The 25,416-nt window shown below is 57.5% G+C and overlaps 1 protein-coding gene across 6 annotated transcripts in view; it reads left to right on the forward strand.

Annotated features, from left to right (window-relative positions):
- Positions 1-25,416, forward strand: part of Bahcc1 (BAH domain and coiled-coil containing 1) — a 60,038-nt gene that overhangs the window by 24,655 nt on the left and 9,967 nt on the right. For 5 of the 6 annotated variants that reach the window (XM_057773767.1, XM_057773771.1, XM_057773769.1 and 2 more), the window contains exons 3-14: positions 640-819; positions 9,655-9,777; positions 12,700-14,448; positions 14,664-14,772; positions 15,090-15,280; positions 15,418-15,576; positions 15,743-16,008; positions 16,187-16,520; positions 17,676-18,491; positions 21,767-21,963; positions 22,075-22,211; positions 22,787-22,915. In XM_057773767.1, the coding sequence (XP_057629750.1) occupies positions 640-819; positions 9,655-9,777; positions 12,700-14,448; positions 14,664-14,772; positions 15,090-15,280; positions 15,418-15,576; positions 15,743-16,008; positions 16,187-16,520; positions 17,676-18,491; positions 21,767-21,963; positions 22,075-22,211; positions 22,787-22,915 (4,390 nt within the window). Of the gene's footprint in view, positions 1-639; positions 820-1,958; positions 1,970-9,654; positions 9,778-12,699; positions 14,449-14,663; positions 14,773-15,089; positions 15,281-15,417; positions 15,577-15,742; positions 16,009-16,186; positions 16,521-17,675; positions 18,492-21,766; positions 21,964-22,074; positions 22,212-22,786; positions 22,916-25,416 lie in introns of those variants that run through there. The other variant, XM_057773772.1, reaches the window with a different exon arrangement.

Genomic DNA, 25,416 nt, shown 5'->3' on the forward strand with positions numbered 1-25,416 from the left:
GTGGTGGTGGTGTGCTTAGTGGTTGTGTGGTTAGTGGTGGTGTGCTTAGTGGTGGTGTGGATGGTGGTGGGGTTGATGGTGGGGTTGTTGTTGTTAGTGTGGTCAGTGGTGATGGTGTGGATGATGGTGGTGTGGTCAGTGGTGGTGGTGTGGTCAGTGGTGGTGGTGTGGTCAGTGGTGATGGTGTGGTCAGTGATGGTAGTGTGGGTGGTGATGGTGTGGATGATGGTGGTGGGGTTGATGGTGTGGATGATGGTGGTGTGGATGATGGTGGTGGGGTTGATGGCGGTGGTGATGTGGTCAGTGGTGTTGGTGATGGTGTGGTTGATGGTGGTGATGTGGTCAGTGGTGGTGGTGTGATTGGTGATGGTGTGATTGATGGTGGGGTTGATGGTGTGGATGGTAGTGGTGCAGATGGGGTGGTAATGAGGTTTGGAAGTAGGAGGTTTTATTCCTAAGACACCGGAGGCTCCAGACACTGGGTGTGATTTCAAGTACTTGTGGGCAGCTCCACCTGCCGTGGGGCTCTATGGGAGCTAGGTACCTGCGAGGCACCCTGGAGGAGGGCTTTGGGGCGTGGGCACTGCTTATGCGGAGCCATGGAGGTACTGCAGACTCACCCTTGTCCTGTGTCCACAGCCAGCAGCCGTCTGATGGGAAATCCCCCAGCCTCCTCTTTCATGGGCAGCTTCCTCACCAGCAGCCTGGGATCCGCAGCTTCTGCACACCCCAGTGGCCCTGCATCCTCTCCCTCTGAGCCAGCCTACCGAGGATCCCACCCCGCCACCTCCCAGATCTGGTTCTCCCACTCCCACGAAGGTAAGTCAGGTCCCGGGTTGCTGACTATACTCCAGGGGTGGTGGACCAACTGGCGAAAGTCTTGCTGGCAGGCTCTGCCTTGAGTGCTAGGGGCAGGAGGGCTGCCTCCCTACTGAGGAAGTCTCTCAAGGGAGGTGGTAATTGGTTGGAAATCGGGTGGCCCCAGTAGGCACTGGTTCTGGCCAGATGTGTGCTCCAGATGTTGGGCAGGGAGGATTCCGGGGAACTAAGGAAATATGGAATACAGCTGGGCCAGCCGGACGGGGCTGTGCCCTCCACCGTGGGCTGCCCCCCACCTCCCCAGACTCAAGCAGGCATGGGTTCCAGATGTGTCAGCCAGGAGGGGGAGACAGGGAGTGCTGTCAGCAGGCAGAGACCATCGTTGCTCCCACCCCCATGCCAGTCCTGCCCATGGCAGAGCTCCTCCCAGGCCACCACCCTTGCGCTTGGCACACTTTGGTGCCGCACAAGTACCTGTTACTCTTAAGCATCATGGAACAGGATGGCTTCTAGAATCTCTCCTGGCCTCTCTCAGTCTAGGCTGTACCTTGTCCAGGTGTCTGAGGTTTGCCTTGCACTTTGGTTTTGTAACTTGAAAGGTGGCCCTGGGTCCCCAGCATCCCTGGCCTGGCCATTGCTCGCGCTCACTTTGATTGTACGTCCCTCGTGGCACAGGAAGGGTTAACTCCCCCTCCCTGGCTGGCACGCGGGAGGTAATTGCAGTTGGCAGCGGGCACACAGAGCTCTCGCTCCTGGCACCAGGCACTGCCGTAACTCAATGACTGCTGTGCTCAGGCGTCCTGTTTACAGAGCGCAGTGGACCCACACACGGCGCACAGCCTGCCCGCCCGTCGTCGTTCTAGGCGGAGAGATTAGCGCCCGGCACTGCTGGAAGCCTGAGAAACCTCTCTTTGTGCAACAAGAAGGGGCTGTTTTCCAAACAGGACAGGTGACAAGGGAGGGACAGTTGTCAGAGTAATCTGGGCTTTGGGCTCTGCCCAGAGTACACATGGATGGCCAGGCGATAAGAAGCCGTGATCTCCTGGGTGGACCAGGTCCTGAGGACCAAATAGGCAGAGTGGGTTCTTCAGCTCAGACCTACCCCTGCCCTCCCATCAGAGTCCTGGGTGGAGGACAGAGCTGGACCCTGGTAAGAGACTCCCTGGCCAGCTGTGGGTGGCCCCGGGCCCTGCAGGAAACACTCGCTCCCTGTTCTCCAACTCTGTCTTTGTGTCTGCTGGCATCTCCCAGCTGGCCACAGCATCTGGCTCCCAGGATGTTTGCAGGAAGGATGGGGGTGGCCGAGCAGGAGGAGCAAGCAATGGAGGCCACTCAAGACAGGGCTGTAGCCCTGGACTGACCACAGGTGTGCCCCTCGACCTGGGCCACCTGCCTCGATTTCTGTCCTTGTGGCCAACATTGTCCCATCAGCACCCAGGAATTTCGGCCCACTCAGTAGAGACACATGTGCCTGCTTCCTCTCCATCCCTCGCCAGGAGATACCACCAGCAAGAAGGGTGGTTTGTGGGTGGTACCACCTGCCCTAGAGTCCAATCCTGCTCCTTATTGGGCCACTCACCCAAGAGGGTGGGTGGAGGCTGCTGAGGGCACCCACAGCCATGTAGACCAATGGTTGTCTGGTAGAGTTGCTTATGACCCTCCCTAGGAACCCCCAAACCTCAGAGCCCCAAGGATGCCCCCTTGTCTGGTGAAAGCCGGTGCTCAGGCAGTGCGCTGCGGAGATAGAGCCTAGCTCTTGGCTTCCTTCTGGGCTGCGACCCTACCACTCGCTCATACTCTGCCCCACATCCTGCATTCAGGGCAGGAATAGGGGCCTGGCTGTGTCCCAAGGAGAAAGCTTTTGTCTCTGAGACCAGCTCCAAGGACAACGGGAGTCTTTGCCCACTGCGGGGCACACACTGTGGCAGGTGTGAGTTGAAGTTCCCAGAGTCAGGTAGGGGAGGGCGAGCACAGGCGCATGCGGTACAAGAAGTGGGATGTTCAGGGCTCCACACAGCAGAGCCCAGGGCCCACTGGGGGCTGGAGACAGGTGTGTGGGGAGGCAGCTGTCCTGGAGTGGACTGTGCACGCTTGCAACCTTCCGAGTTCCCCGAGTGGCAGCAAGTCCGCATCTGTTTGGGAGTCCTGTGACAACCCGTCCTTCTCACGCCCGTGCCTCAGGTTACCCCCTCCCCTCCCCCCCTCCCCCCACGGGGGATCCCCTGTCTTCTACGTCTCTAGCCTCGCTCCCTGACAGACAGGTCACATGGTGCAGCCTGCTCTGTGCGGTAGAGGCCAGGGCGGGCGGGGTGGGAGCGAGTGGCAGGCTGGCTGGATGCCCTGGCAGTGTGCCTGGCTGCTAGTCTGACGGGGTGCCAGCTGGCTCCACGTGCTAGGGCCTGTTTCTCGGCCATGTGTGTACAGGAGGGCGGGGGGCAAGGCAGGCAGGGGCCACGCGACACGGCCAAAGAATGGGGGCCATCCACAGTGGGGGCTTCCTGGGCAGTAGGCCAGGAGGCCCAGCTTACCCTTGTCCTGCTTCCTTCAACCACCCCTGAATGTGGAAATCCAGGGACTCTGCCTGGCCTGCTCCCTGCCCCCTCCATGCCCTGCGCCTTCTTATGTCTAGGGCAGGTAGGCCAGGATAGGGCTGACAAGTAGCTCTTCCCGTGAGTTAGCCATAGGTGCCCTCCTACTCTTGACGGGGACTCTCAGACAGCTAGAACACCACCCCCCTCGCCATCTGCAAGGCAGCTGCTAGAGTGGAGGCCCAGGCTTCCTGTGTCCCTGGAACAGCTGGGGGTTCAAGGGATGCACCCTGGTGTTGAAGGAGCCGCCTAGGAACATCTGGCGTGGAGCAGGGCTTTCTTGCTGCGCCCCGGGCCTTCTGGGCCCCTTGGCTCACACAAGATGATGGGCCTTCAGAGCCTTGGGGTAGGGTGGACAGTAGAACTAGCCTGGGGCAGAGGTGAGTGGCTAACTGCCAACCTGGCCTGGGTACATGGGGCTGGGGTGTGGTGCGGCACAGCTGGCCCTATTGTCAGTGAGCCCGCACCCCCCCCACCAGCTGCCTACTTAAGACCACCCACAGGGCAATGAAAGGGGATGCAGTTGCTAGGGGGTTGGCGAGGGGTGCAGGAGCTCCAAACTCACTCGGCCTGGCTAGTCGTGGTCTCTTATGCCACCTGGAGGGGGAGCCATGGGCACACGTGCCAGCCCTGGCTGGCTGGCTGCCTAGCCAACTTCTGTCAAAGCCACACCCACCCTGGTGGCCACTTCTCCATCCATGCCTGGCTGGATTCCACACACAGGAGCCACCACCAAGCGTGTCCTGCTGCCCAGACCACACACACCCACATTTCTCTGGCTGCCTCTGTCTCCCTCAAGACTTAGCACAGGGGTGAGCAGGGGCTGGAACATGTCCAGCAGGAAGACAGGTCCTATCCGGTCCCCACCCACATGGGTGGGCCAAAGGCTTCCATGGCCAGCAGACTCCATCCCCTGGAACTGCCCCCTGGTGGCTACCCTAACCCTTTCTCTTCAGACCCTGGGTGCTCTCTCTCCCTTTTTCGTTTTCATTTGGTTTTCTTGAACAGACTCACCGTGTAGCTCTGGCTGGCCTAGAACTTTCTGTGAACCTAGAACCATTTGTCTGGTCTAGTAACTGTAGTGATCCCTTTGTCATCTCCCTTCATTGCTGATCTGTAGGCATGAATCACTGCACCCTGCAACCTCCCCTTCCTCCCTTTGAAAAAGTTTTAAGATTATTTTGAATTTTTAATGGCATGTGTAAGCGTGTTTCTGTGTGTGGGCATGCACACACGTGAGTGTAGCTACTCGTGAGTCCAGAAGAGGGCACTGGGTCTCCTGGAGCTAGGCTGTGGGTCCTTGTGAACTGCCAGAGGTGGGTCCTGGAATCAGAACTTGGTTCCTCCCCAGGAGCCGTCCACACGCTTAGCCGCTGCCAACTATAAACCCTCCCTACACCTGCTGCCTCTATACGTGAAATACCCCCGCACCTCGGCCCTTCCTCTCTGGTCCTCTGCCTCACCCTCGGTCCCCCAAATCTCATAGTCCATGTCCACACGAGTTGCTGAGCTAGTTGGGAAAATCTGGCCACCCTAAGATTTGAGGGACATCGTGGACTCTGCCGTGGGGATCAGAGTGTCCCACGGGTTAGGCTACCTCCAGCCGCCTCATTGCTGTCAGGGTCTCAGGGGTTCACCTCGGGATGTCACAGCCTCAAGAGCTGCATCAGCCTTAGGTTTAGACACTCGGTTTAGAGGCTCCGAGCCTGTTTCTTCATCTGTAAACCACGCTGGGTAACACAGCTGCTTGGACACAGAACGACTCAGGATCAGTACCTCAGAGAGCAGCTTCTGCACCCTTTCTCAGAGACACTGGGGGCAGCGGGGTGGGCAGGGGCTGTGGTCTTTGGGTCTGACCTAGGCAAAAACCATTGCCATCCAAGTGCACCTGCTCACTGGAGTCCCAGACACAGTGGACCCCTGGGAGTGCTTCAGAAGGTGTGAGGGACAGAACTATCATCCTACATGCCAGAAAGGTGTTGGGGCCACATCCAGGAAACTCCGGCTTCAGGCTTTTCCCATCATCGGTTGACTTCCGGAACCGGCCCTGTAATTCTGCCCGCTGGCCAGTGCCAAGCTCCTCCTTGGGATGTGGAGGACTGTCCTTGGGTCCAGGGCAGACTGCCCATGGGAGCCTGGCTCCTTGGGCTCATAATTATTCCTCTCAGCCCGGCGACATGGAGACTGCAGGGCCTTGTTCCCTGCAGTTATGGGTCAGCACTCTGCAGGCCGTAGGGAGGAGGCTTTGCTGAAGGCTGCCGTTCTAACCTCCAGCCACTTGGGTGGTCAGTCCTGGGAGCTGCACTCTGAAATCCTGGCCTCGGTGACTAGGAGTCCGACCAGCTAGCGTGAAGAGACCCTGAAGCGGGGGCATTTGGCAGGGAGAACCTGGCTTGTTGCTAGGCTACTCCCTTCAGCAGAGATGGCAAGCATCCTGTGAACTGGCTGCCACATCCTGCCTGTTCCCAGGGCAGACATTACTAGTCAATTAAGCGGCATGAGAATCTAGCTGTAGAGCCCAGCACTCTGCGCTATATGAATAGACAGCAGTGGAAATCGCTGGCTGTCAGTAGACAGGAAAGGGCTAGCTCCAGGATCCTGTTGAGTATGACAGCATCCTAAGGAACAGCAAACACCGCCAGGTCCCATGTCTCCTACTGGGAAGGTGGAGGCTTGCAGCCAGTCTGAGGACCTTCTAGGTGCCTGTATCTCTGGATGGGCAGGAAGAGCCCCCACCTCATAGCTGCCCCTTTACCTGCCCGTCCTGCCGTCTTTTGTGTCTTTTGAATGCCGGTTCTGGATGACCTTACTGGCAGCCACCTTTTCTTCTTCTGCCTGTTGATCAGTTATCCTCCCCACCTTCACCTTCACCAGGGCCTTTGGTAGCTGTGGTCATGGCATCCAGGGTTCCTTCCCCAAGTCAGCTAGGAGTTCCGAGGAAGCAGGTGGTCTCAGATGTGCCATGTGATCAGGTCACATGATCACTGGAGCAATCACAGCTGTTCCACTTTCATGGGCAGAGGCCGTGGGAAAAGGGAGGCCCTGGGTCTGGACCTTTTGGCAGAAGACTGGGCCGAGCAGACCTAGTGGTCAGAAGTGTGAGTTCTCTCCGCCCCAGGGTCTTCTTCTCCCCGATGCTGCAGGCCACCCCTACCAGGGTACCCCCTAGATCTTCCCATCCCAGGCCTGGTCTCCTTGGTCCTTTTAGGATGCCTGTCTCCCAGCCTTGGCTTCCGGTCCCAGTAGCTCTGATTCGGAAGTCGTTTTCTCTTTTCCTCTTTAGGGAGTACCGTGCTAGGGAGAATAAAGAGGCCTTTAGATTGCTGCCTAAGAGGACCCCCCTTTGCCCCTCTCTTGCCCCCCACTATTCTTTCTCTCCTCAGTTCCCCATTTGAGGCCTGGGAGACGAAGAACCTCTGTGTGTTGGAATGGCTGGTAGATTTCAGCCCCGCTCCCTGGACTGGCCACCCTTTTTGCAGCGCCCAAAGTGCCGTGGGTGGGAAGGGAGTCCTCTTACTCAGCCAAGTGTCCATTGCCCCCAGAGAGCAGGAAGAGGCCCAGGCCTCCTCAGGGAGTGCGGGGTGGAGGAGGGGGGTAGGGGGGTGTGTCTGAGCTTGGAAACATTGTCTGGGAAGGAGGAATTTTACAGACTTCTGTTTACCAAAAAAAAAAAAAAAAAAAAAAAAAAACCCAAGGCCCGTAAAACATTTAACAGCAGCCAATTACAGGGGACAGCTGCAGTGGTTCCCCCCTTCCCCCCAGGCCCCAGCCCCCCTGCCCAGCTGCTCCCACCGAGGCCTCTTAGCTTTTGTCAAGTCTTCCAGGAGCTGGGTGTAATCTGGCTAACATCTGCTGCAGATGTGTCCACACACACCAGGCCAGCGGGGCAGGTCTTGCAGTCCCAGCCTGCTCTTCAGCAAGAGGGGAGCAGGCCTGGCCGTGGGCACCGTCTCAGAGTCCTTCCGTGTGGTCTGAGGGGACGCTCTCATCGGAGAGATGGCGCTACACCTGCAGGCAGGTTTCCGCGTCACAGAAATCTGAGTCTTCACACGTCCCCGCTGCCTTGTGACTCAGATGGAAGTCTGCACGGTCAGACGGACCAGATAGATCTCTTCCTACATGGAGCACCCAAGAGCTACCACCCGACTAGAGATTGTCCCACAGTGTCATTGGTCAGGCTTCTGAGTGGTGACCCCACGGGAGTAGGGTGTAATGTGTGGTCTCTGCCCGGGACTTGTGTGTGTGCTGTTTACCAGCTCTGAGTCCTTGGCCTGAGCAGAGATGCCTGGCCCCATGCCACAGAGACCCTACTTCAGTATCCAGGCAGATCAGCTTTCGGAGACGTGGGACAGGACAGACGTGTCCAGGTAGCACTCATGTAGATGTGGCTCTGCTTCTAAAGGGTTTCACCTCATTCTCCCAACCCCGCAGCCCTGGCGGGTTTGGCCTCCACAGCCTGGGATTTCTGTGGTGAGAGAGTCAGGGTGTCCAACTGTAGCAAGGCTGAGTGAAGTTGGGCTGCGGCACTTGTCTGTGACCTCGCGTGAGTCTGAGAGAGTCCTGGTGCCTGGCCACGCACATCTCCAGAGCAGCACACACCTGGCTGCTTCTGTTGCAGTTTGTTCTGCAGTGTGGGGAAATGCCTGCCTGCCCGGCAAAGCATCTCTGAGTTGATCCTCCAGGTCTCCCAGTTCAGCCTGGGTGGCCTCTGCCTAATGCTCACAACAGACCCCAGGGCGCCCCAACGCCTTTAGATTCATCCTGAGTCGACCGGCCTTGGCGCTGAGTTCCTGCAGTCCCTTGTAGGGATAGCTTCAGTCTGATCCAGTCACCCCGCTTAACAGAGAAAGCCAGCTGCCTGAGCCAGCAGCCAGGCTGGGGGAGACGGTAAGTTCCCCTCCCCACATCTTAGCAGCTGTCTTGGTGACAGCAGTGGGCAGGGTCTGTAGCTGCTAGCAGCCAAGACTCCTTTTGGTGGGTTTGATGGAGGGCCAGGTCCCCAGGCTCCTGCCAGGCTTGATGGGAGGGGACCAGGCAAGAAGCTGTGATCCTCGGGGCTTGGTGACACTGAGTCTCAGCTATGAACCTCCTAAGAGGAGCCTGTGCAGTGCTGCAGCTTTTTCCTTTTTAAAAATGTTTCAGATGTGCTGGTTTATTTTATTTTACGTGTGTATTTTGCTTGCATGTATGTCTGTATGCTTGCATGTATTTTGCTTGCATATGTGTGATTGGTACCCACTGAGATCAGATGTCGGGTTCCCTGATAATGGAGTTATGGGAGGTTGTGAACTGCTCTGTGGGTACTGGGACTTGAACTCCGGTCCTCTGCAAGAACAACCAGTGTCCTTAAGCACTGAGGCGTCTTTCCAGGTCCCCTTGATATAGCTTTTGTGCTCCTTCCCAAGGCTTGCTCTCAGGGCCTAGACATCTTTCTTGCAAGCTAGGACCTCGTGGGTCAGGGGAAAGGAACATTGTTCCAGGTGCCAAGGGCCACTGTAGGCCCAAGGTCAACAGGGTGGGATTGTCTCTAGGCTGTGGTTAGCATTACTGTGCCAGGTACGTACAGCCCTTCAGAACTTGGGCTGCCTCTGAGGTACAGACAAGGGGCCTACTTAGTACTGCTTGGTTGCCAGGTAGGAGTTGGGGCTAAGGCCTTGCACACTGTGTAGCATGCCAGGGACCTTGCCGACAGGAGCCTAAGATGCTGGGTTCCCATAGAGAGGCCAGTTGAGGGGAGAAATTCTTGGCTTCCCACAAGTGGGAACTAGCCACATCCTAGTCAGCTACCTAACAGTGTGAGTCACCCAGACCAGCTGTGGCACAGCACAGCTCTTCCAAGACCATCTGCTTCCCTGGGTGCCTGCAGAGGGTGCAGGCTGGAGACCCTGTCTGGTTTGGCCTCTCCCTTGACTGAGAACTCACGGAGAGTCCATATTGCCCCTTTGTTGCCTGGCCTGGAAGCTCCTGCCACACCAAGTACTACTGGGACGGAATCAGAGGCAGCCTCCCCTCTCTCTAGCCCCTAGCCCATCAGCAATTCAATTTGTGCTGCACCGGAGGGATGGTATTAGTCGAGTCAGAGTTAATATGATGTATTGATGGGTTGATTTCCCACCGGCGGGCTGTGAGCAGACTCCATGGGGTGTTGCTCCTGGGCTGCCTGCCTGCCTCTTGCCTCTTTAGGGTCAGGGTGGTGAGGGCCAGGGAGCTGAGAGTCTTCTCTGCAACCAGTGCTTTGCTTCCCTAGCTCCTGCGTACCCCAGATTTTCAGGGAGTCTGGCATCTACCTTCCTACCCGTGAGCCACTTGGATCACCATGGAAACAGCAATGTTCTCTATGGGCAACATCGTTTCTATGGAACCCAAAAAGGCAAGTGCTGTGGGGTGCAGTGCATGCTGAGGGTGAGCTTAAGGGGTACCAGCGAAAGCAGCAAACTGGGTGAGCTCTCCTCCCCGGGCTCGGTGGGGCCCAGAGGAGGATGGCCTGGCACCACGGCCGGGTATGGCACTCAAGGAGGGGACTCTGGACCATGCTGACCTACATGCTCTCATCGCTTGTCCTTAGGACCGAGGATCAGGACAGGAAGCGTTCTGGAGAGGGTCCTGACTTACTCTCAGTTCTAGACTGCCAGGAGCCCCTACCCTAGCCCTGTCCCATGAGACAGCTCCTCAGGCAGACATCGTTGGAGCAGTGATTTAGCTCCCACCTGGCTAGAGGTGCTGTGTGTGTGTGGGGGGGGGAAGCCAGAGATTTCAGTCCCTGTCACTAAATGGAGGTCTTTTGTTTTTGAGGGGATGTTTGTATTTTGGGGACATTTTTCTTTTTTTTTTTTTTTTTTTTTTTTAAGTTTTTCGAAACAGGGTTTCTCTGTGGTTTTGGAGCCTGTCCTGGAACTAGCTCTTGTAGACCAGGCTGGTCTCGAACTCACAGGGATCCACCTGCCTCTGCCTCCCAAGTGCTGGGATTAAAGGCGTGCGCCACCACCGCCCGGCTTGGGGACATTTTTCTATGATGTGGCTAAACCCGGGGCTGTCATTGGGTTAGTGGCCACACTTCTGTTTCAGGTGGCCTCATGGTGAGATAAGACACAAACCCAGACATAGAGTCCTGTAAGGGTAGAGTTAGTGATGTCAGGAGACGAGAAGTGTATTCCTATTGACCTTAGTTTGCAGCCCAGGCTGAGGGAGGGGCCCTTTAAGTAAGTACTGTTTGGGTAGGTAAGCCCAGCTTGGAGATGGGGGCTAGGGTCCTTCCAGGGGTGCTGGACATAGGAAGTCCCCATGTAACAAGGCGCTGGAGCGCAGAAGGTGGAGAGAGAGTGAGGCTGGGCAGTTTCCACACATCCCTAGGGAACCCCACTTGGGGTGGAGGACAATGCCCTCTCTTTGCCGGTAGCCAGTAGGAACTGAGATACGGACAGAGTGCACAGTGCCTTTAGGCGGCCCTCCTGGGCCAGGAAAGTGAACCAATGACCTCAGAGTGTCTGGCGTATCTGGATCCTTGGAGTGGCTTTGCACATTTGAACATGGAAGAGTCTTAAGAGTCTCTGAAGCTCAGAATAGCCTTGGCCTTGCAGAGACTGGGCTTAGCAGTGAACGGCGCAGGCTGCCCTGCCTGGAGTGTGGCCAGGAAGCGTACCCCAGCCCCACTGGGGGTCTGATTTCATCCTAGACAGCCCTGCCACATGCTCCCGGGAACCAGGCTTGAGTGCTTGTGGGCTGGATGCACCGAGCCCTTAGTCACACACACCACCCCCATGCCTGCAGCTGTTTTGACAGCGTCTGTCAGGGGTGGGCAGGTGGCTAGGCTAAGCCCTAGAAACCAGACTGGTGAACCTGGGCCCAGGGACTCCCTCTGGGCAGTGGGGCCGACTGGTGTCTTGGCGGCTGCTGGCCAGGCCTCTCCGCTTTCACAATATTGTGGTGGAGCTTCATCCAAGAACATTATTTGGTTTTGGAAATTGAGCTAATTAGGTTTCTCCTGGGCTACCCCTTCCCTTCTCCCCTTCCCCTTGTTTCTAATTAGAGGAAATTGACAAGGAATTTACATGACTGAAGACAGTTTTACAAGTTGCAAACGTTTTTTCTTTTGTTTCCCCGGCTTCATGCTCTCCCTTAGCAGGGCCTGGCCCTGCTGCCCACCCTGCTGCCCACCCTCCCGACTAGGGGAAGGCAGGGCTGCCCCTAGGGTCTTCCAAAGACTTGATGTGGCTCTAGCTTGGCGGGCCAAGAGTGGGTATCCCCGGGGCTTACTGATCACAATCTGGCGCTGACCCTACCTGGGCAGGAAGGGTTTGACCCAATCATGACTGGACTTCAAGGGGAGGAGCTACCATCCACAAGCTGGGTGACCCAGAGCAGCCGGGGTTGAGATGCAAGGTCACCAGAGACCGCTTCTCCTCCTCCTCCGTACTTTGGGTCCCCCCCACTTGCCCAATTTTGTTAATCAGAGATAGTTAGAAATGATGTTTGGGTGGGGGGCTCCTCAGAGTGTCCCAGAGGTAGGTCTCCCGCACTGTCCCATCTTCAGACACCCTGGACTCACTGTTACCATGGCAGCCACAGCGCTTGGTGTAGGAGAGGGGTAGGAGCTGCAGGCATCCCTGCCCCCTGCACTGCTAGGCACTTGGCTGCCCACAGCACCCAGTCTAGGCTCCACAATGCCAGAGTTTTGTAGAGCTGTCTCTCCCCACCTCCACACTGAAAATCTGAGACGCCGAGCTGGCTATAGGAAAAGACCGGGTCAAGGCTCTGCCAGTGTTTAGAAAGGGAAGCTTGTTTAGAAAGTTGATCAAATCCTGGCGGTGGATGTCGGTGATGCTCAAACCACACTGTTGATCTGCTCGGTGCCCCGAACTGAACAGCAGAATGTGGTTGTTTTATATGGCGTTATACGTGCCCATGATTTCAAAAATATTTTTTAGAATTTTTTTTTAAATTTTTATGTTGCGTGCCTGAGTGTTTTGCCTGCATGTATGTACATGCACAGGGTGTGTGCCTGGTGCCCACACAGGTCACTGAAGCTGGAGGGATGACTGTGAGTTGTCTTGTGGGTGCTGGGAGCCGAACCTGGGTCCTCTGCAAGAACAGCAAGTGCTGCTAACCACTTAACCACGGAGTGCTCTTAACTGCTGAGCCATCTCGCTGGCCCCCTCTTTCATTTGAAAACAAACAAGAATGCAAACAAGACAAAAGCCTTGCTAGAGTTGGGGACACTAGTCCAGGCTCAAGCTGGCTGATCTCCACTTCCTGCTGACCTTGGCTTTTTTTTTTTTTTTTTTTTGGCTCACAGATAATTTCTACCTGCGAAACCTGCCCCCGCAGCCCACAATCCTACCTGCCAACCACAATTTCCCCGGGGTGCCCCGAACCACTCCTGCTCATCCCATTGGATCCTGCAGCCGGGACCGCATTGAGGCTGCCCCACTGCAGAAGGGTCCTAAGGAGTTTGACCGCTTCTTGATGGGTAAAGAACTGGGCAAAGAGAAAGCCAGCAAGGTAGCAGAGGGCAGAGAACGCCCAGTGGCCGAGGAAGACAGCAGCAAAGACCGGCAAAAGCTGGTGCCGCCCATGCCCACCGAGGGGCCCTGCAAGGAGGGGGGTCCGGCACCCCGAGGATCCTGTGAGGGCCGCCCCAAACATCTCACCTCCTGCCTACTCAACACCAAGGTACTCAACGGTGACATGGGCAAGGCTGCGCTGGCCAGTTGTGCAGGGGGCATGCTAGGCCGGCCTGGCACTGGCGTCGCGGCGCCTGAACGCTGTACCAAGGAGGTGGTGGGCCCTGTGGAGCCTGGGCCAGCCTTCAGCGAGTGCCTGGAGCGGAGGCAGATGCTGCACCATGCTGTGTCCTACACCGTGCCCTCTGGCCTGCCTTCCGGGCCGCCCCCTCCCCTCAGCACAGGCCCTGCAGGCTCTTTCCCCTGTCTGCAACTGCATGCAGGTCCAGATGGGCTCTGCCCCCTGCAGGACAAAGTCTCCCGGGACCTAAAGGCCAGTGGGCCCACCTTTGTGCCTTCTGTGGGACACCTGGCTGATAAGAGCCGCCCTTTCCAAGTAGCAGAGGCCTGTGCCGTGGCCGGCGATGGCAAGGACCGGCACCTGGAGGGGACCGTGGCCCCCGACCATGGTGCATCCTATGGAGTCTCCTATGCCCACCTGAAGGCCGAGGGCAAGGGCGAACGGCGAGCTGGGGGCTTTGAGGCAGCCCTCCACCCCCGGCTAAAGGGCCTGGAGTATCTCAGTGCAGGCCCTGAGGCCCCTTTCCCTGGACTTCCCAAAGGTGGTCTGGACAAAAGTGGCTACTTCGAGTTGCCCGCTCCTTCACAGGACTGTGCCCGGCCCAATCACCAAGACTCGCTGAGTGGGAAGGCCGCCCAGGCCTGCTGCACTTTAGACAAAATGGCCAGCAAAGAGGTCCCCACTGGCCCTTCGGCGACCCAGAAGGTGGCCCGGATACGGCATCAGCAACACTTGGTGGCTCCTGAGGTAGAATCAGGAGGCAGTGGAGCTGAGGCTAAACGCAAGTCCATGGAGCTGGCATCTCTGGGTTATGGTGGGCCCCATATGCCTCCGTGGGGGGTTCAGGCAGGCCACAGCACCTCCATGGCTGTCAGCGAGGAGCGAAAGGGCACTGCCTACCTTGACCCCTTTGGCAGTGGCCTGCAACAGGCAGCCCTCCTTTCCCAGGAACTCCCCACTCCACCAGACGAGGTCTCAGCCATGAAGAATCTGCTCAAGTACAGCAACCAAGCCTTGGTTGTGGGCCAGAAGGCTCCCTTTGTGGGTCTGGGTGGCCTCAAAGCCAGCTGTGTCCAGCAGGAAGCCAAGTTCCCAGCCACTAAGGGCCCAGGCCCAGTGGAGAGACCCGACTGTGCCCGCAGCCGGGAACACGAGGCTCCGCATGGAGATGGGGAAGTGCGGCAGCCACCTGTGGGCATTGCGGTGGCCTTGGCCCGGCAGAAGGACACAGTCAGCAGACCCGATTCAGCCTACAGTAGCAACAGTGGGCGGCAGGGCAGGGCCGCCCCCACCTTCAAAGGTAGGATGTTCTTGGTCAGGGAAGCAAGGCGGATAGCATCCACAGTGTTCCTTTCCTGCCTGTGAACCCCATGGACCCCATAGTCTGCCCCTAGGAGATCTTCAAAGCCCCCGGGGTCAGGGACCCCGCCTCAGTGCATGAGCCCCCAACTCTAGGCATGCTTCCGATTCTCTGGGTTCCCAGCCTGATCTTTCTTCTGTCTTCACCCTGTCAAGCTGCTGCAGGATCCCGTGCTAACCACGCGCTAGACCTAGAGGGTGAGGAGGAAAGGACCAGGATGTGTGACGAGCGCCTGGGGCTGCCTGGCCGTGAACTGCTCTTACAGTAAGAGCCGAGTGGAGGCCCTTGGTGGGTTCGCCCTCTCGGAGTCCTCGGAGTCCTCGTGGGAGGAAGGGAAGTGTCACAAGCACGACACCAGGCACTCTCCTGTCATGTGCCCGGCATACACTGCATTCCAGCATTCCCGGAGGGCTCTGCTCACTTACCCTCTGCCAGCCGCAACACTGCTGGGAACCAAGGCCCAGAATTGGGGTCTCCTAGGAGCCTCCGCCTCCATTTCCCCTTGGCAGATTGACAGTCTGTTGAGGGGTTGGGGTTGGATGGGGTGGGGGGGGGGCAAGCTGACTCTAATGATCTTACAGAGACAACAAAGACCTCGTGGAATTTGCCCGGATCCACCCGTCAAGCAGCTGCCCTGGAGACCTGCCCCCCCACCTCATGATGCAAGGCGGCCAGCTGGGCGGGGACCCAGCCCCCCACCCCCACCCCGCCCACCCGCACTGGCTGCCCCGCACCCGAAGTCCCTCCTTGTGGATGGGGGGACATTCTTATGGTCAGTGTTCCCAGAGCACTGGGAGGCTGTCTTGGGGTTCCAGGTCATCTTCTCCTGGCCACTGGGGAATGGGAAGCCTGAGCGTCCCTTCCCTATGGACTCTCTGGCCTGAACACTGCTACACTGTTGCTCCTCAGGCCTCGGACACCCTGCCCTGCACCAGAACCTACCCCCTGGCTTCCCAGCTTCTGTGCCCGGATCCATGCCCTCAGTGTTCCCTCTTCCCCAAGATGCACCCACGCAGCTGGTCATCTTGCCCTCAGAACCCACAGCCCACACTACCCCTCACACACTTGGTAAGGACCCTGACTGTCTGCATGGGGGCTGTGGGCAGTGGATCTGAGGACAGCAGTGTTGGGGGGGGGTGCCTAGACGGGACTCAGGAGAGAACTAGGAAGCACCTGGGCCCTTCACCTCTGGCTGGAGCTTACTGATAGTCCTCTCTCTGGTCCTGTGCCACAGCGGAAGTTATGGATCAGGCTTCACTGTGGCCCCCCATGTATGGGGCCCGGGGCCCTGCCTCACACATGCAACACCCTGGCCAGCTCCCAGTGTACTCTCGGTCCCAGCTGCTTCGGCAGCAAGAGCTGTATGCACTGCAGCAGCAACAGCAGCAGCAGCAGCAGCAACAACAACAACAACAGCAGCAACAACAGCAGCAGCAGCAGCAGCAGCAGCAGCAGAGGGCCACCCAGGCTCTGGAGCTACAGCGAGCTGCCCAGTTCCAGGTACCATGCTCCCAACAGCCACCCAACCTGAGACCCAAGACAGTTCTACCCGTCCAGGCCCCATGCAGATGGCCCCAGGACAGACACTCTTGCATGCTTGCATGTTTCCCACCAAGCAGTAGGCCACGGGGGTACTGAGGGTGTGGCCGTCTGAGCCTTTTCCCCCCTCCCCCAACAGCGCAAGCCTGAGGATCGCCACATGGAACTGGAGGAACCTGCCCAGGAGAAGGCCCCAAAGTCCACCCACAAGCCAGTTGCCTTAACCCCCATGGCCAAGGGCACCCCCTCATCTGCCACTACAGGCCCGGTCAAGCTCTCGCCCTGCTGCCACTCACCCACTCTGAAGACCCCCACTGGCTGCGCCACCTCACCACCACCTCGGCCCAGCGCCCCCTGCACTTTATCCGTCTGCCCTACTGGCAGCCCAGGGCCTGGCTCCAAGATGCTTGGCACCAAGGACAAGAGTGGGGAGGGCCAGCGGGCTGGAACCGACCTCACCACACTGGAACCAGGTGAGGGCAGGACAAGTCCTACCCCTGCTGGGTGGGTGGGTTAGGTATCACTGTACTGAGGCCACGAAGTCCTTCATCTCCTTTCTCTTGCCTCTTGACGGTCCGCCTATAAGCTGTGGGTTAGTCTCATGGCCCAGATCTAGGTCCCCTTACTCTGAGAAGAGGGGGGGCAAAATAAGAACAAGATCCACTCCTTCTTCTGGCCAATGTCGGGAGCCTGTGAGTGGTGACGTGCCTGGCTTGCCAAAGGTGGTGGCATCAGACTCAGGACCTGTCCCCCAGCCGGTGAACCGAGATTCTTTTTTAAACAAAGCTGAGCAAAGGGACAGTGTCACCATCTGGGGCCAGAAATACAACCTGCCCTGCTGGAGGCATGGAGAAGTGACTATATAGGGTCTCTTGTGCCTGCCACCCCCCAGCTTCCTAGTAGCCTGTGATTTTCTCTGAATCAGGCTGAGCACTGAGAACTCCATCTGATGAACATAAAGCCTGTCCCGATTCCACAGTAAGGAGACCAAACTAGCAGAGGTTTTCCGTTTGAGTATTTTGTTGTTTTGCATTAAATTAATAGGGCATAATGCCTCTCACATACCGCCAGCTTGATCTAGTTCAGAGAAAACCCCAATTCAGATACCATGGCTTAAAAATCCTCTTTTCCAAGCCGGGCAGTGGTGGCGCACGCCTTTAATCCCAGCACTCGGGAGGCAGAGGTAGGTGGATCTCTGTGAGTTCAAGGCCAGCCTGCTCTACCAGAGCGAGTTCCAGGACAGGCTCCAAAGCCACAGAGAAACCCTGTCTCGAAAAAAAAGAAAAAAAGAAAAAAAAATCCTCTTTTCCAGCTGGGCAGTGGTGGCGCATGCCTCTAAGCCTAGTACTCGGGAGGCAGAGGCAAGCGGATCTCTGAATTTAAGGCCAGCCTGGTCTAGCCCTCTTTTCCGGACAGCCACACCAGAGATGCTCCTGAGGGTCCATCCCTGTGGGTCCCTGGTTGGTGTTGGTGCTGAAGTCTCACTTCTTGTTGCTCTCTCAGAATAGCACGGCCCCGCTTGTGGGTCTTCCATCCTTCAGGCCAGGAAGCCTTTCTGCCCCTCTTGGAATGGGACCATGCTGCTCCTGCTGTTCCCACGGGCCCCTCATGTGCGCCTTCTCTTACAGACCTGCCTCCGGGACTGAACCCCACAGCTGCTGTGGACTTCTCCCTCCCTGCAGAAATGCACTCCTCTGACCTCCCAGACCCCAAAACTATGCAAACCACTACCCCAGGAACTCGCCCCGAGCCCACAAGGACGTTCCTGCCTGGGGAGCCACCCCCCTGCAGTCCCAGGAGCCTGGAGGAGCCTGGGCTGCTCTCAAGGGCCAGGGAAGCCACCCAGGACCTTGCCATCATACCCCACCCTGTCGAGCAGGGACTCCCACCAGGAAAGACAGAGGACCCCAGTCCTCTTGAGGGGTTGCAAGCACTGAGATTTGGAGACCTCCTTGAGGGAGGGGGCACTGAGGCTACTGGCCAGAATAATTCTTCTCAGGGAGGGTTGCAAAATGAGAGGACTGTGGATCAGGGGGTACCACGGCCCCCTTTGGGGGCTTCCCCTCAAGCACTGGAACAGATAACAGGGAGCCCAGTTGCCCTGGACAAAGAAGAAGGTTCACAGACGGTCCCTGATGCGACCCAGCTGCAGGAGGAGGAAGCCCAGCTGGAGGAGAATGAGGGGGACTCAGAGGTGGACTGGGGGACTCCCAGCCACGGCCAACCACCCAAAGCGCTACCGGGCTTGGATGCCTTGGTGGCTGCCACTGTGGACTTAGGGGACCTGCTTGACATCAGCCTGCCAGATCCTCAGACCCCAGCAGCCTCGGTGCCCCTCAGCACGGCCCCTCTGCCCCACACCTCAGGGATTCATGGGATTGCCCTGCTCAGTGAGCTGGCTGACCTGGAGATCCAGCGGCAGAAGAGTGAGCTGGCCCTACAAGGTGAGCCCCAGCTGCAGCATCTTTCCCTGACAACCTGGGAGCTCGGCCCTCAGGGTCAGACAGATAGATAGTAGCCTTTGGCCTGGTGCAGTCGTCCCTGGAGAAAGGAAGACCCCAGGGAGGGGATCTTCCTGCGCCCATGGGTCCTCCTGCATGGAAGTCAGATGTAGGTGTGCTAGCCGCCACAGGATCCGTTCTAGCCTGGAGGAGCCAACTGGCTCTGGGCGGGACCTTTGGAATCAGGACCACCCCTTTGGCAGGCTCAAGCAAAAGATGTTGAGACCTAAGGCAGAGTTTTAGATGCAGGCCTGGGAGCAGGAGAGGGACCAGGATGCTCAGTCTGCTGCTTTGTCAGGGCAGGTGGCCCCAGACTGGGATTGCTGAATTTCTAAATCTCAGTACATCCCAGGACTGAGGCTGCAGGGTTTCCTGCTTCAGGCTGGGACGAGGGGCTCCTATGCTTATCCAGCCAATCACTTAAAGATCCTCAAATAAGTACAATAGGATGAGACCTGGAGCCTGCACGGCCTCTCCTCAGCAGAGAGCCATCACACAAGCCCCAGCCGCCCCTGTACTTGAAGCCCCCTCCTCAGGGCCAGAGAAACAGCACCTTGCCTTGGGGCTGCAAGGGAAGCCCCTCACTAAGGGGCACCCTACCAGCCATCATGCAACATGGTATTTACAGCAGAATGTAGAGTCTTCGGGTTCAGCCTCGGCTCCCTGATACATAAATCCCCTCCCAAGGCCCCTGTGCCTTTGCGCTCTGAGGAGGCAGACTGGATGTTCTTGTAAAACCGATTTCCCTGAAGGCCCTGCTCTCACTGGGGTGCCTGCGTGCGTGTGTGTGTGTGTGTGTGTGTGTGTGTGTGTGTGTGTGTGCGTGTGTGCATGTGTGCGTCCGCGCGCGCTACAGGGCAGCCTAAACTCAGACCTACCCTAGCAAGAGTGGGGATGGGCAGTTCCAGGAAGTATAGGCCCTGGAGAAACTCCTACTGGACGGTGTAGCGGGAACCCTGACGGGACCCCTGCTGAGGCCCTGTGTCAAGGCCAGGCTGCCAGGGCCTCCCATATGAAGGTTGTACCATAGTGTGAGGGGGACCTTGTCACACGGCCTGTGAATGCTGACGAGACTGGAGTCTGCCCATTGAGTAAATAAATACCTTTAGAGCTCATTGGCGTGTGTGTGTGTGTGTGTGTGTGTGTGTGTGTGTGTGTGTGTGTGTGTGTACATCTAGTGTTGTAGCTGCCAAAGTATGCTGGTAGTCCCCGGATGTGATCCCAAGAAACAGAGTCCTAGAAACTGCCCAGCTATGCCATGCAGGGTCTGATCCCATGCCCACCTGGTCCTCCTAGACCGCCGTACCCTCCCTTTCTCCCGGCCCTGTAATGGCCAGATCCTAAGCCATTGCTGCAACAGGAGCCTTACAGAGTATGGTAGCTGCTGTGGTGGGAATCAATCAGATCAGCTTCCTCCATCAAACAGTCTGAGAAGAGACAAATGAGGAATGCAGGTGCTGAGCCAGGCTGCCATCACTAGGATAAAAGGGAGTGCCAAGCCCTGGCCTCAAGGGCACCCAGAGGAAAGGAAGGAGTGTAGGGTTCATATCTGACCTAGGCCGTGCAGGTGGTGATGGAATCTGCCCTCTTCCTAAAGAGAAAGCCAGCCCTGCTTCTTCCCTCTTGTTGCTAGGGACCTACAGCCTATCTGTAGGCTGGGAGGAAACCCTGTGGTAGAGATGTGGGCCAGAAAGAAAATTATGCCCAAAGATTTGAGCATTTGCCAGTTGCCCCTCCGGGTCCCCCCTGGCATCACAGAAACACACCCTTTTTGTTTGTGTAGTCCTGGCTGTCCTTGAACTCACAGAGATCCGCCTGCCTCTTCCTCCTGAGTGCTGGGCGTAAAGATATGCGCCACCACCGCCCAGCCAGAGGCAGCCTTTCAGGGAGGCTATTCCTTGGTCTTCTGGTCCTGCCCTGTGTGGTGCATGTACCTGATGCACCCACCCATCACTCTCTGGGGCACCTCGGCTAGGCTTTACTGATTTTTCTGCCGACTAGATCCCAGCAGGGTGTTTTTGATAGGGCGCCTCACCAAGCTGTGTGTTGTCATTGGTCATCTGTGTTCCCCTTGGTGTAAATGGTTCACAGCCCTCTCTCCTGCCCCTCAGTTGTTCCGAACCTTGGTACAGAAGCCCCATGAAGCTTCCTCTCTGCACACCTCCACCCTGCACTGATATTCTGACCTCAGTACCCTTCCCTGGTGTAAAGTCTCTCCAGCTACAGTGGCCCATTGCAGTCACTATTCTGGTGGCCAGATTGCTTTGATTTGGATGGTGGAGCCATTGGGCCAGCCCTGTGTGTATCTGACATTCCCCTGTCACTCTTGAAACACTTCCCGTCGGGCGGTGGTGGCACACGCCTTTAATCCCAGCACTCGGGAGGCAGAGGCAGGCGGATCTCTGTGAGTTCGAGGCCAGCCTGGTCTACAAGAGCTAGTTCCAGGACAGGAACCAAAAGCTACGAAGACATCCTGTCTCGAAAATCCAAAAAAAAAAAAAAAAAAAGAAAGAAAGAAAACCACTTCCCTACTTTCAGAGTCAACCTGAAGTCATCCAGCCTCAGTTGTCACCATAGTAACAGGATGCTGCTACCACGGGGCTGGTGGCTGGGGTGTTGCTCTTCCGGGTGTCTAGGTTTCCATGTCTTCCACTCAGGCCCCACTGGGCTCCTTCTGGATTGTTTCTCCGACCCTTCATAGATGTCCTTGTAGAATCGGCTCAGTCATCCCCAGTCCTTCATGGCATCTGTGTCTCAAGTGTCTTCCCTGAATCCATGCTACCCTCTGCTGGCTTAGCCCTTGACCGACCCAGTACCGAGCCAACCCTCCTGTGGTTAGCCACCACTGCTGCCCAGTGTACATGCTGGTAGGAGGTGGATGGACCGTAGGATGAACCTGTAGTAGTGGGTAGCTACTTGTGACTGCCATGCGGGCTCTAGAACACAGCTCAGCTGCATGGGATTCAAGAACCTTTGGTCTGCCTGATTTTGTGCTTGGTTTATGGTAGAACCCTCTGCATCCTCGGTTTGCTCAGTTCCTAGTGTCCAAAAGAGTAGGGGCACACTTGCAGGCTCGTAGACACTTGCAGGCCTGTGTGAACCTGCTTGCCCTGCGCCGTGGCCTAGGGTGGATCTCCCCAGCTGTAGCCTGGCAGGCTGACCATTCCCTGTGGTTTGACTCCTGAGGAACAGTGTGTGACCCGCCCCTCTCCCTTCAGATGAGGATGTACTGGCCTTCAACCTGCAGTACCTCGCCACCCTGGCCACAGTGTGGTCCCTAGTGGAGGCTGCTAGTCTGGACAGCTCGGTCACTTCACTGCAGGCCCCAGCTGCTGACCAAGACAGAGGCCCCAGGCTCACCCCTAGAATGCAGATCCTACAACGCAAGGACACCTGGACCCCTAAAACCAAGCCCGTAAGTGAGAACGCTGACACGCACTGCCCAGTGCTGCGACAGGTGGGAATTCCTCTGCATGCCTAGGCTGCCTCCCACCCCACACTGAGGTTCGTGAACGCTTGCACACAGGTATGTCCCCTGAAGGCTGCCATCGACCGGCTGGATACACAGGAAGTAGAGGTGCGCATGCAACTGGCAGAGCTGCAGAGGCGCTACAAGGAGAAGCAGCGGGAGCTGGCGCGCCTGCAGCGCAGGCATGACCAGGAGTAAGACGCTCAGGCAGGGATGGGACCCTTGATCCCTAGCGCAGCATGTGGGGAGTCCCTGCAGGCCAGTTCTGGCCTTGTTGACCACCTTGTGGGCAGTGGCCCAGCTGAGACATCCTGGAGACTGCAGTCTGCATGGTGCCCCTGAGACCTAAGCAGCCTGGCAGAGGGGGGAAGAACCAGTTGTTCAGCGGAGGGCAGCATAGAGAGGCTTAACCACAAGATGGCAGCGCAAGGGCCATGGTGGCTAAAGTGACTGGGTGTGAGGGAAGACTAGGAAGGGGGGGGTAGCTGGGGCCGACTCCAGAGCTGGAGTAGGTCATGCTCAGCTGCATGAGGGGCAGTGAGAACCTCCTGACCAACGTGCACAAGGCAGTTAGATCCCAGAGTCGAGCAGGAGAGCGTGCTGTCTACTTACGCAGGTTCTGAGCAGCAGGGACCCTGTTGAGCCTTGCCTTAAACCCACACGGAGAGTACTGTCGCCCCCAACATTCCTCTGCGGGGCAGTGCCCTCCAATAGGCCTGGGGGTGGAGTGTTTGGAAGTCTCTAACATTACCCTCTGTGACCCCCCCAGGAGAGAGGAGAGCTCCCGGAGCCCTGCACGACGGGGGCCTGGCCGGCCAAGGAAACGCAAACATTCAAGCTCACTGCCCACTCTGCGTCCTGGGGGTCAGCTTGCCAGGAGCGAAGGCAAGAAAGCCAAGTGAGTATGGAGGATGGGCCGGGAGTACGTGGGGCAAGCCTGGGCACCATGGAGGGTCACGATGCAGGAATTGCTGGCTCCCTGTACTCAATGTCTGAAGGCCTAGTATGCCCCACCCCCCAAAACCTGAGGCCCTGACAAATGTCCAAGAGATAGAGAACTCTGCTGGGCACTGGCACCGTCCAGCACAGACATCCTCTTTCCGGCATGGCCGTAGGCATCAGCGCCCCCTCCTGGGAAGCCACAGCCTAGACTTGGCTGCACCAACTTTGGGGACCTGGCCGTGGCTAAGGCTGTGGCATCACCCCACCAAAGCCACCAGCCAGCCCTGGCCCCTTGCGTGCGAGGCGGCGTTGCGTAAAAGGCTCTTTATCTGCACTGTATAAAGTCGTTGGTCACGCTGCGCTGCTGCTCACGGCTGCCGCGCGATGTTATTATCCATTACCCGCCCGGTGCAGTCGTTGGCGCACTCCCGGGCCGGGTATAATTGTCCTTCTCGGCTACAAATTGCCTCTCCCGGCAGGCCCATTTGCATAAATCCTCCAAGCTCCTCCAAACACGATTGGCGGGCGCGCGTGTGCTCTGCATCAATCCTGATGATTTGGTAATAATAGTTAAATCGGCACTAAATGGTTCCTTCAATTAAGACAGAGGCAAAAAATTAATCTCAGGGCTTTATGTCACAAAACATTAGCAAATGCGGAGAAGGTTATGGGGCGGGGGAGTTTGTGTGGGCTGCAGGCGTGGGAGAGGATTCACCATATGGCTGGGGGCCTCGCTGAGATTTCCCGTTGGCCTACCCAGGTGTCACCCGGCAGGGACCTGGAGGGCCTTCCTTTGAGAATCAGTCTACCGCCTGGGGGCTGCTGGTCAGGATAGGGCCACTGGAGGTTGAGGTTCAGTGGATGACATTGTCCACTGCTGAAGGACAGTGATGTACCCCCAAACTTGTCCTCTCTGGCCCTAACCCACTCTGGCTACATTGCCCATGCTGGACTCTGTCCTAAGATCCAGCAAGTGGGTTTAACCTGTGACCACCTTGCAACCAAGTTCTCCTATGACCCAGAGACTCCAGAAGCCTTAGGCTGAGAAGGCTCCGTAGCCAGGTCCCTCTCTTTCCAAAGAGTGGGTTTCCTGGCGGTCTCTCCACCTCCAGCTCCTGTCTGGACTCTAAAGCCGTGTCCCAGAATCCAGTTGGGTAGCAGGCCTTGGGCCCCAGGGTAGGCCTCGTCCATGCAGGAAGTGTGAGGCCAAGCAAGGTGGCAGGAAGCTGGGGGTCAAGGAGGCTCCCAGAGCTGCAGGGGCTTCCTGCCTGGCCTCCCCTGCCTTCAGAAGTCCAACCTCCTTGCCGGACAGGAAGGTGGAGAGCAGCGTCTGGCCATGCGAGGTCAGGGCCGGGCCGCGCCCCTAGTCCCCATCTGCCACCGGTTTCCCTCTGTGCTGTGAGGGCTGAGGGGCTGACAGGTGGGGGAGGCCGAGCCCCAGCCCCTGCCCAGCCACGGGCAGACAAGCTGGTTTCCTCATAGGAAGGGGGTACTAGGAAGGGAATGAAATCACACGCTGAGCACACTGGGAAGTGGGGGAAACAGAAGCCTGCCCACGTGACTGAGGATAGAAGGGTGTGGAGAGAGCAGGCCAGATCGACCTCTCTTGCTGTTTTCCTCAGTAGCTGGGTGACCATAGTGGCCCCTGAGCGACCTACCAGCCTAGAGGAGATAGCTCACCATGGGACGTGGGAAGATTAAAGCTAGATAAGTTGGGAGGGGCACCAAGGACCACCAGGAACTTCCGCACACGGAAGGGACTGACTCAGCAGCTTAGCACTAACTGACACCCCCCAAAAGTCGAGCCAATTCCCCTGGTCCCATCTGGAAAATGAGATGACAAGCTTCCTTCATAGGGTCCTGAATCAGGGACCTGGCTCCCCAGCAAAGGCCGCTGAGGGTCAGGAGTAGGAAGCCCACCTTTCTCTGCCTCTTGTCCTTACCCTGCCCCTGATGGGAGTGGACCCTGTTTGTGTCCCCACATCCTTTTCTCCCTCCCCCACCTCTTTTCAAAGACAAGTTCTGCCTAAGGTATTCCTGGCTGGCCTCTAACAATCTCGCTTCGGCCTCCTAAGTGCCAGGATTATCGGTGTGTACCAGCAGTTAGCCGTATCCCGAGGGCCCGACCCAGACTTGAGCCATCCCCTGCCCCAGCTCCACAGACCTGAAACACCAAGGTTAGATAGTGACACAGCCCTGGCTCACAAGAACTGGGGCAGATCCCAGGAACCCAGTGACTTTGCCAGTCCCCAGATTCCTCTGCCTGGGCCTTGGGTCACCAGCTTATGATTGCCACTGCAAGGGCATCCCAACCCAGCAGGGAGATGAGTGGGGGACGGGAAAGATGCCCTATTCCCACCTCCAGGAGTTGGTGGTCAGCAGGCAGAAGGGACTGGCCAGGGGGATCAGGACACACCACAGGGACTGCATGGAGGTGCTGATGCCCAGGTCCTGCTG

The sequence above is a fragment of the Chionomys nivalis genome, chromosome 7 (genome assembly GCF_950005125.1).
Source record: "Chionomys nivalis chromosome 7, mChiNiv1.1, whole genome shotgun sequence".
NCBI lineage: Eukaryota > Metazoa > Chordata > Mammalia > Rodentia > Cricetidae > Chionomys > Chionomys nivalis.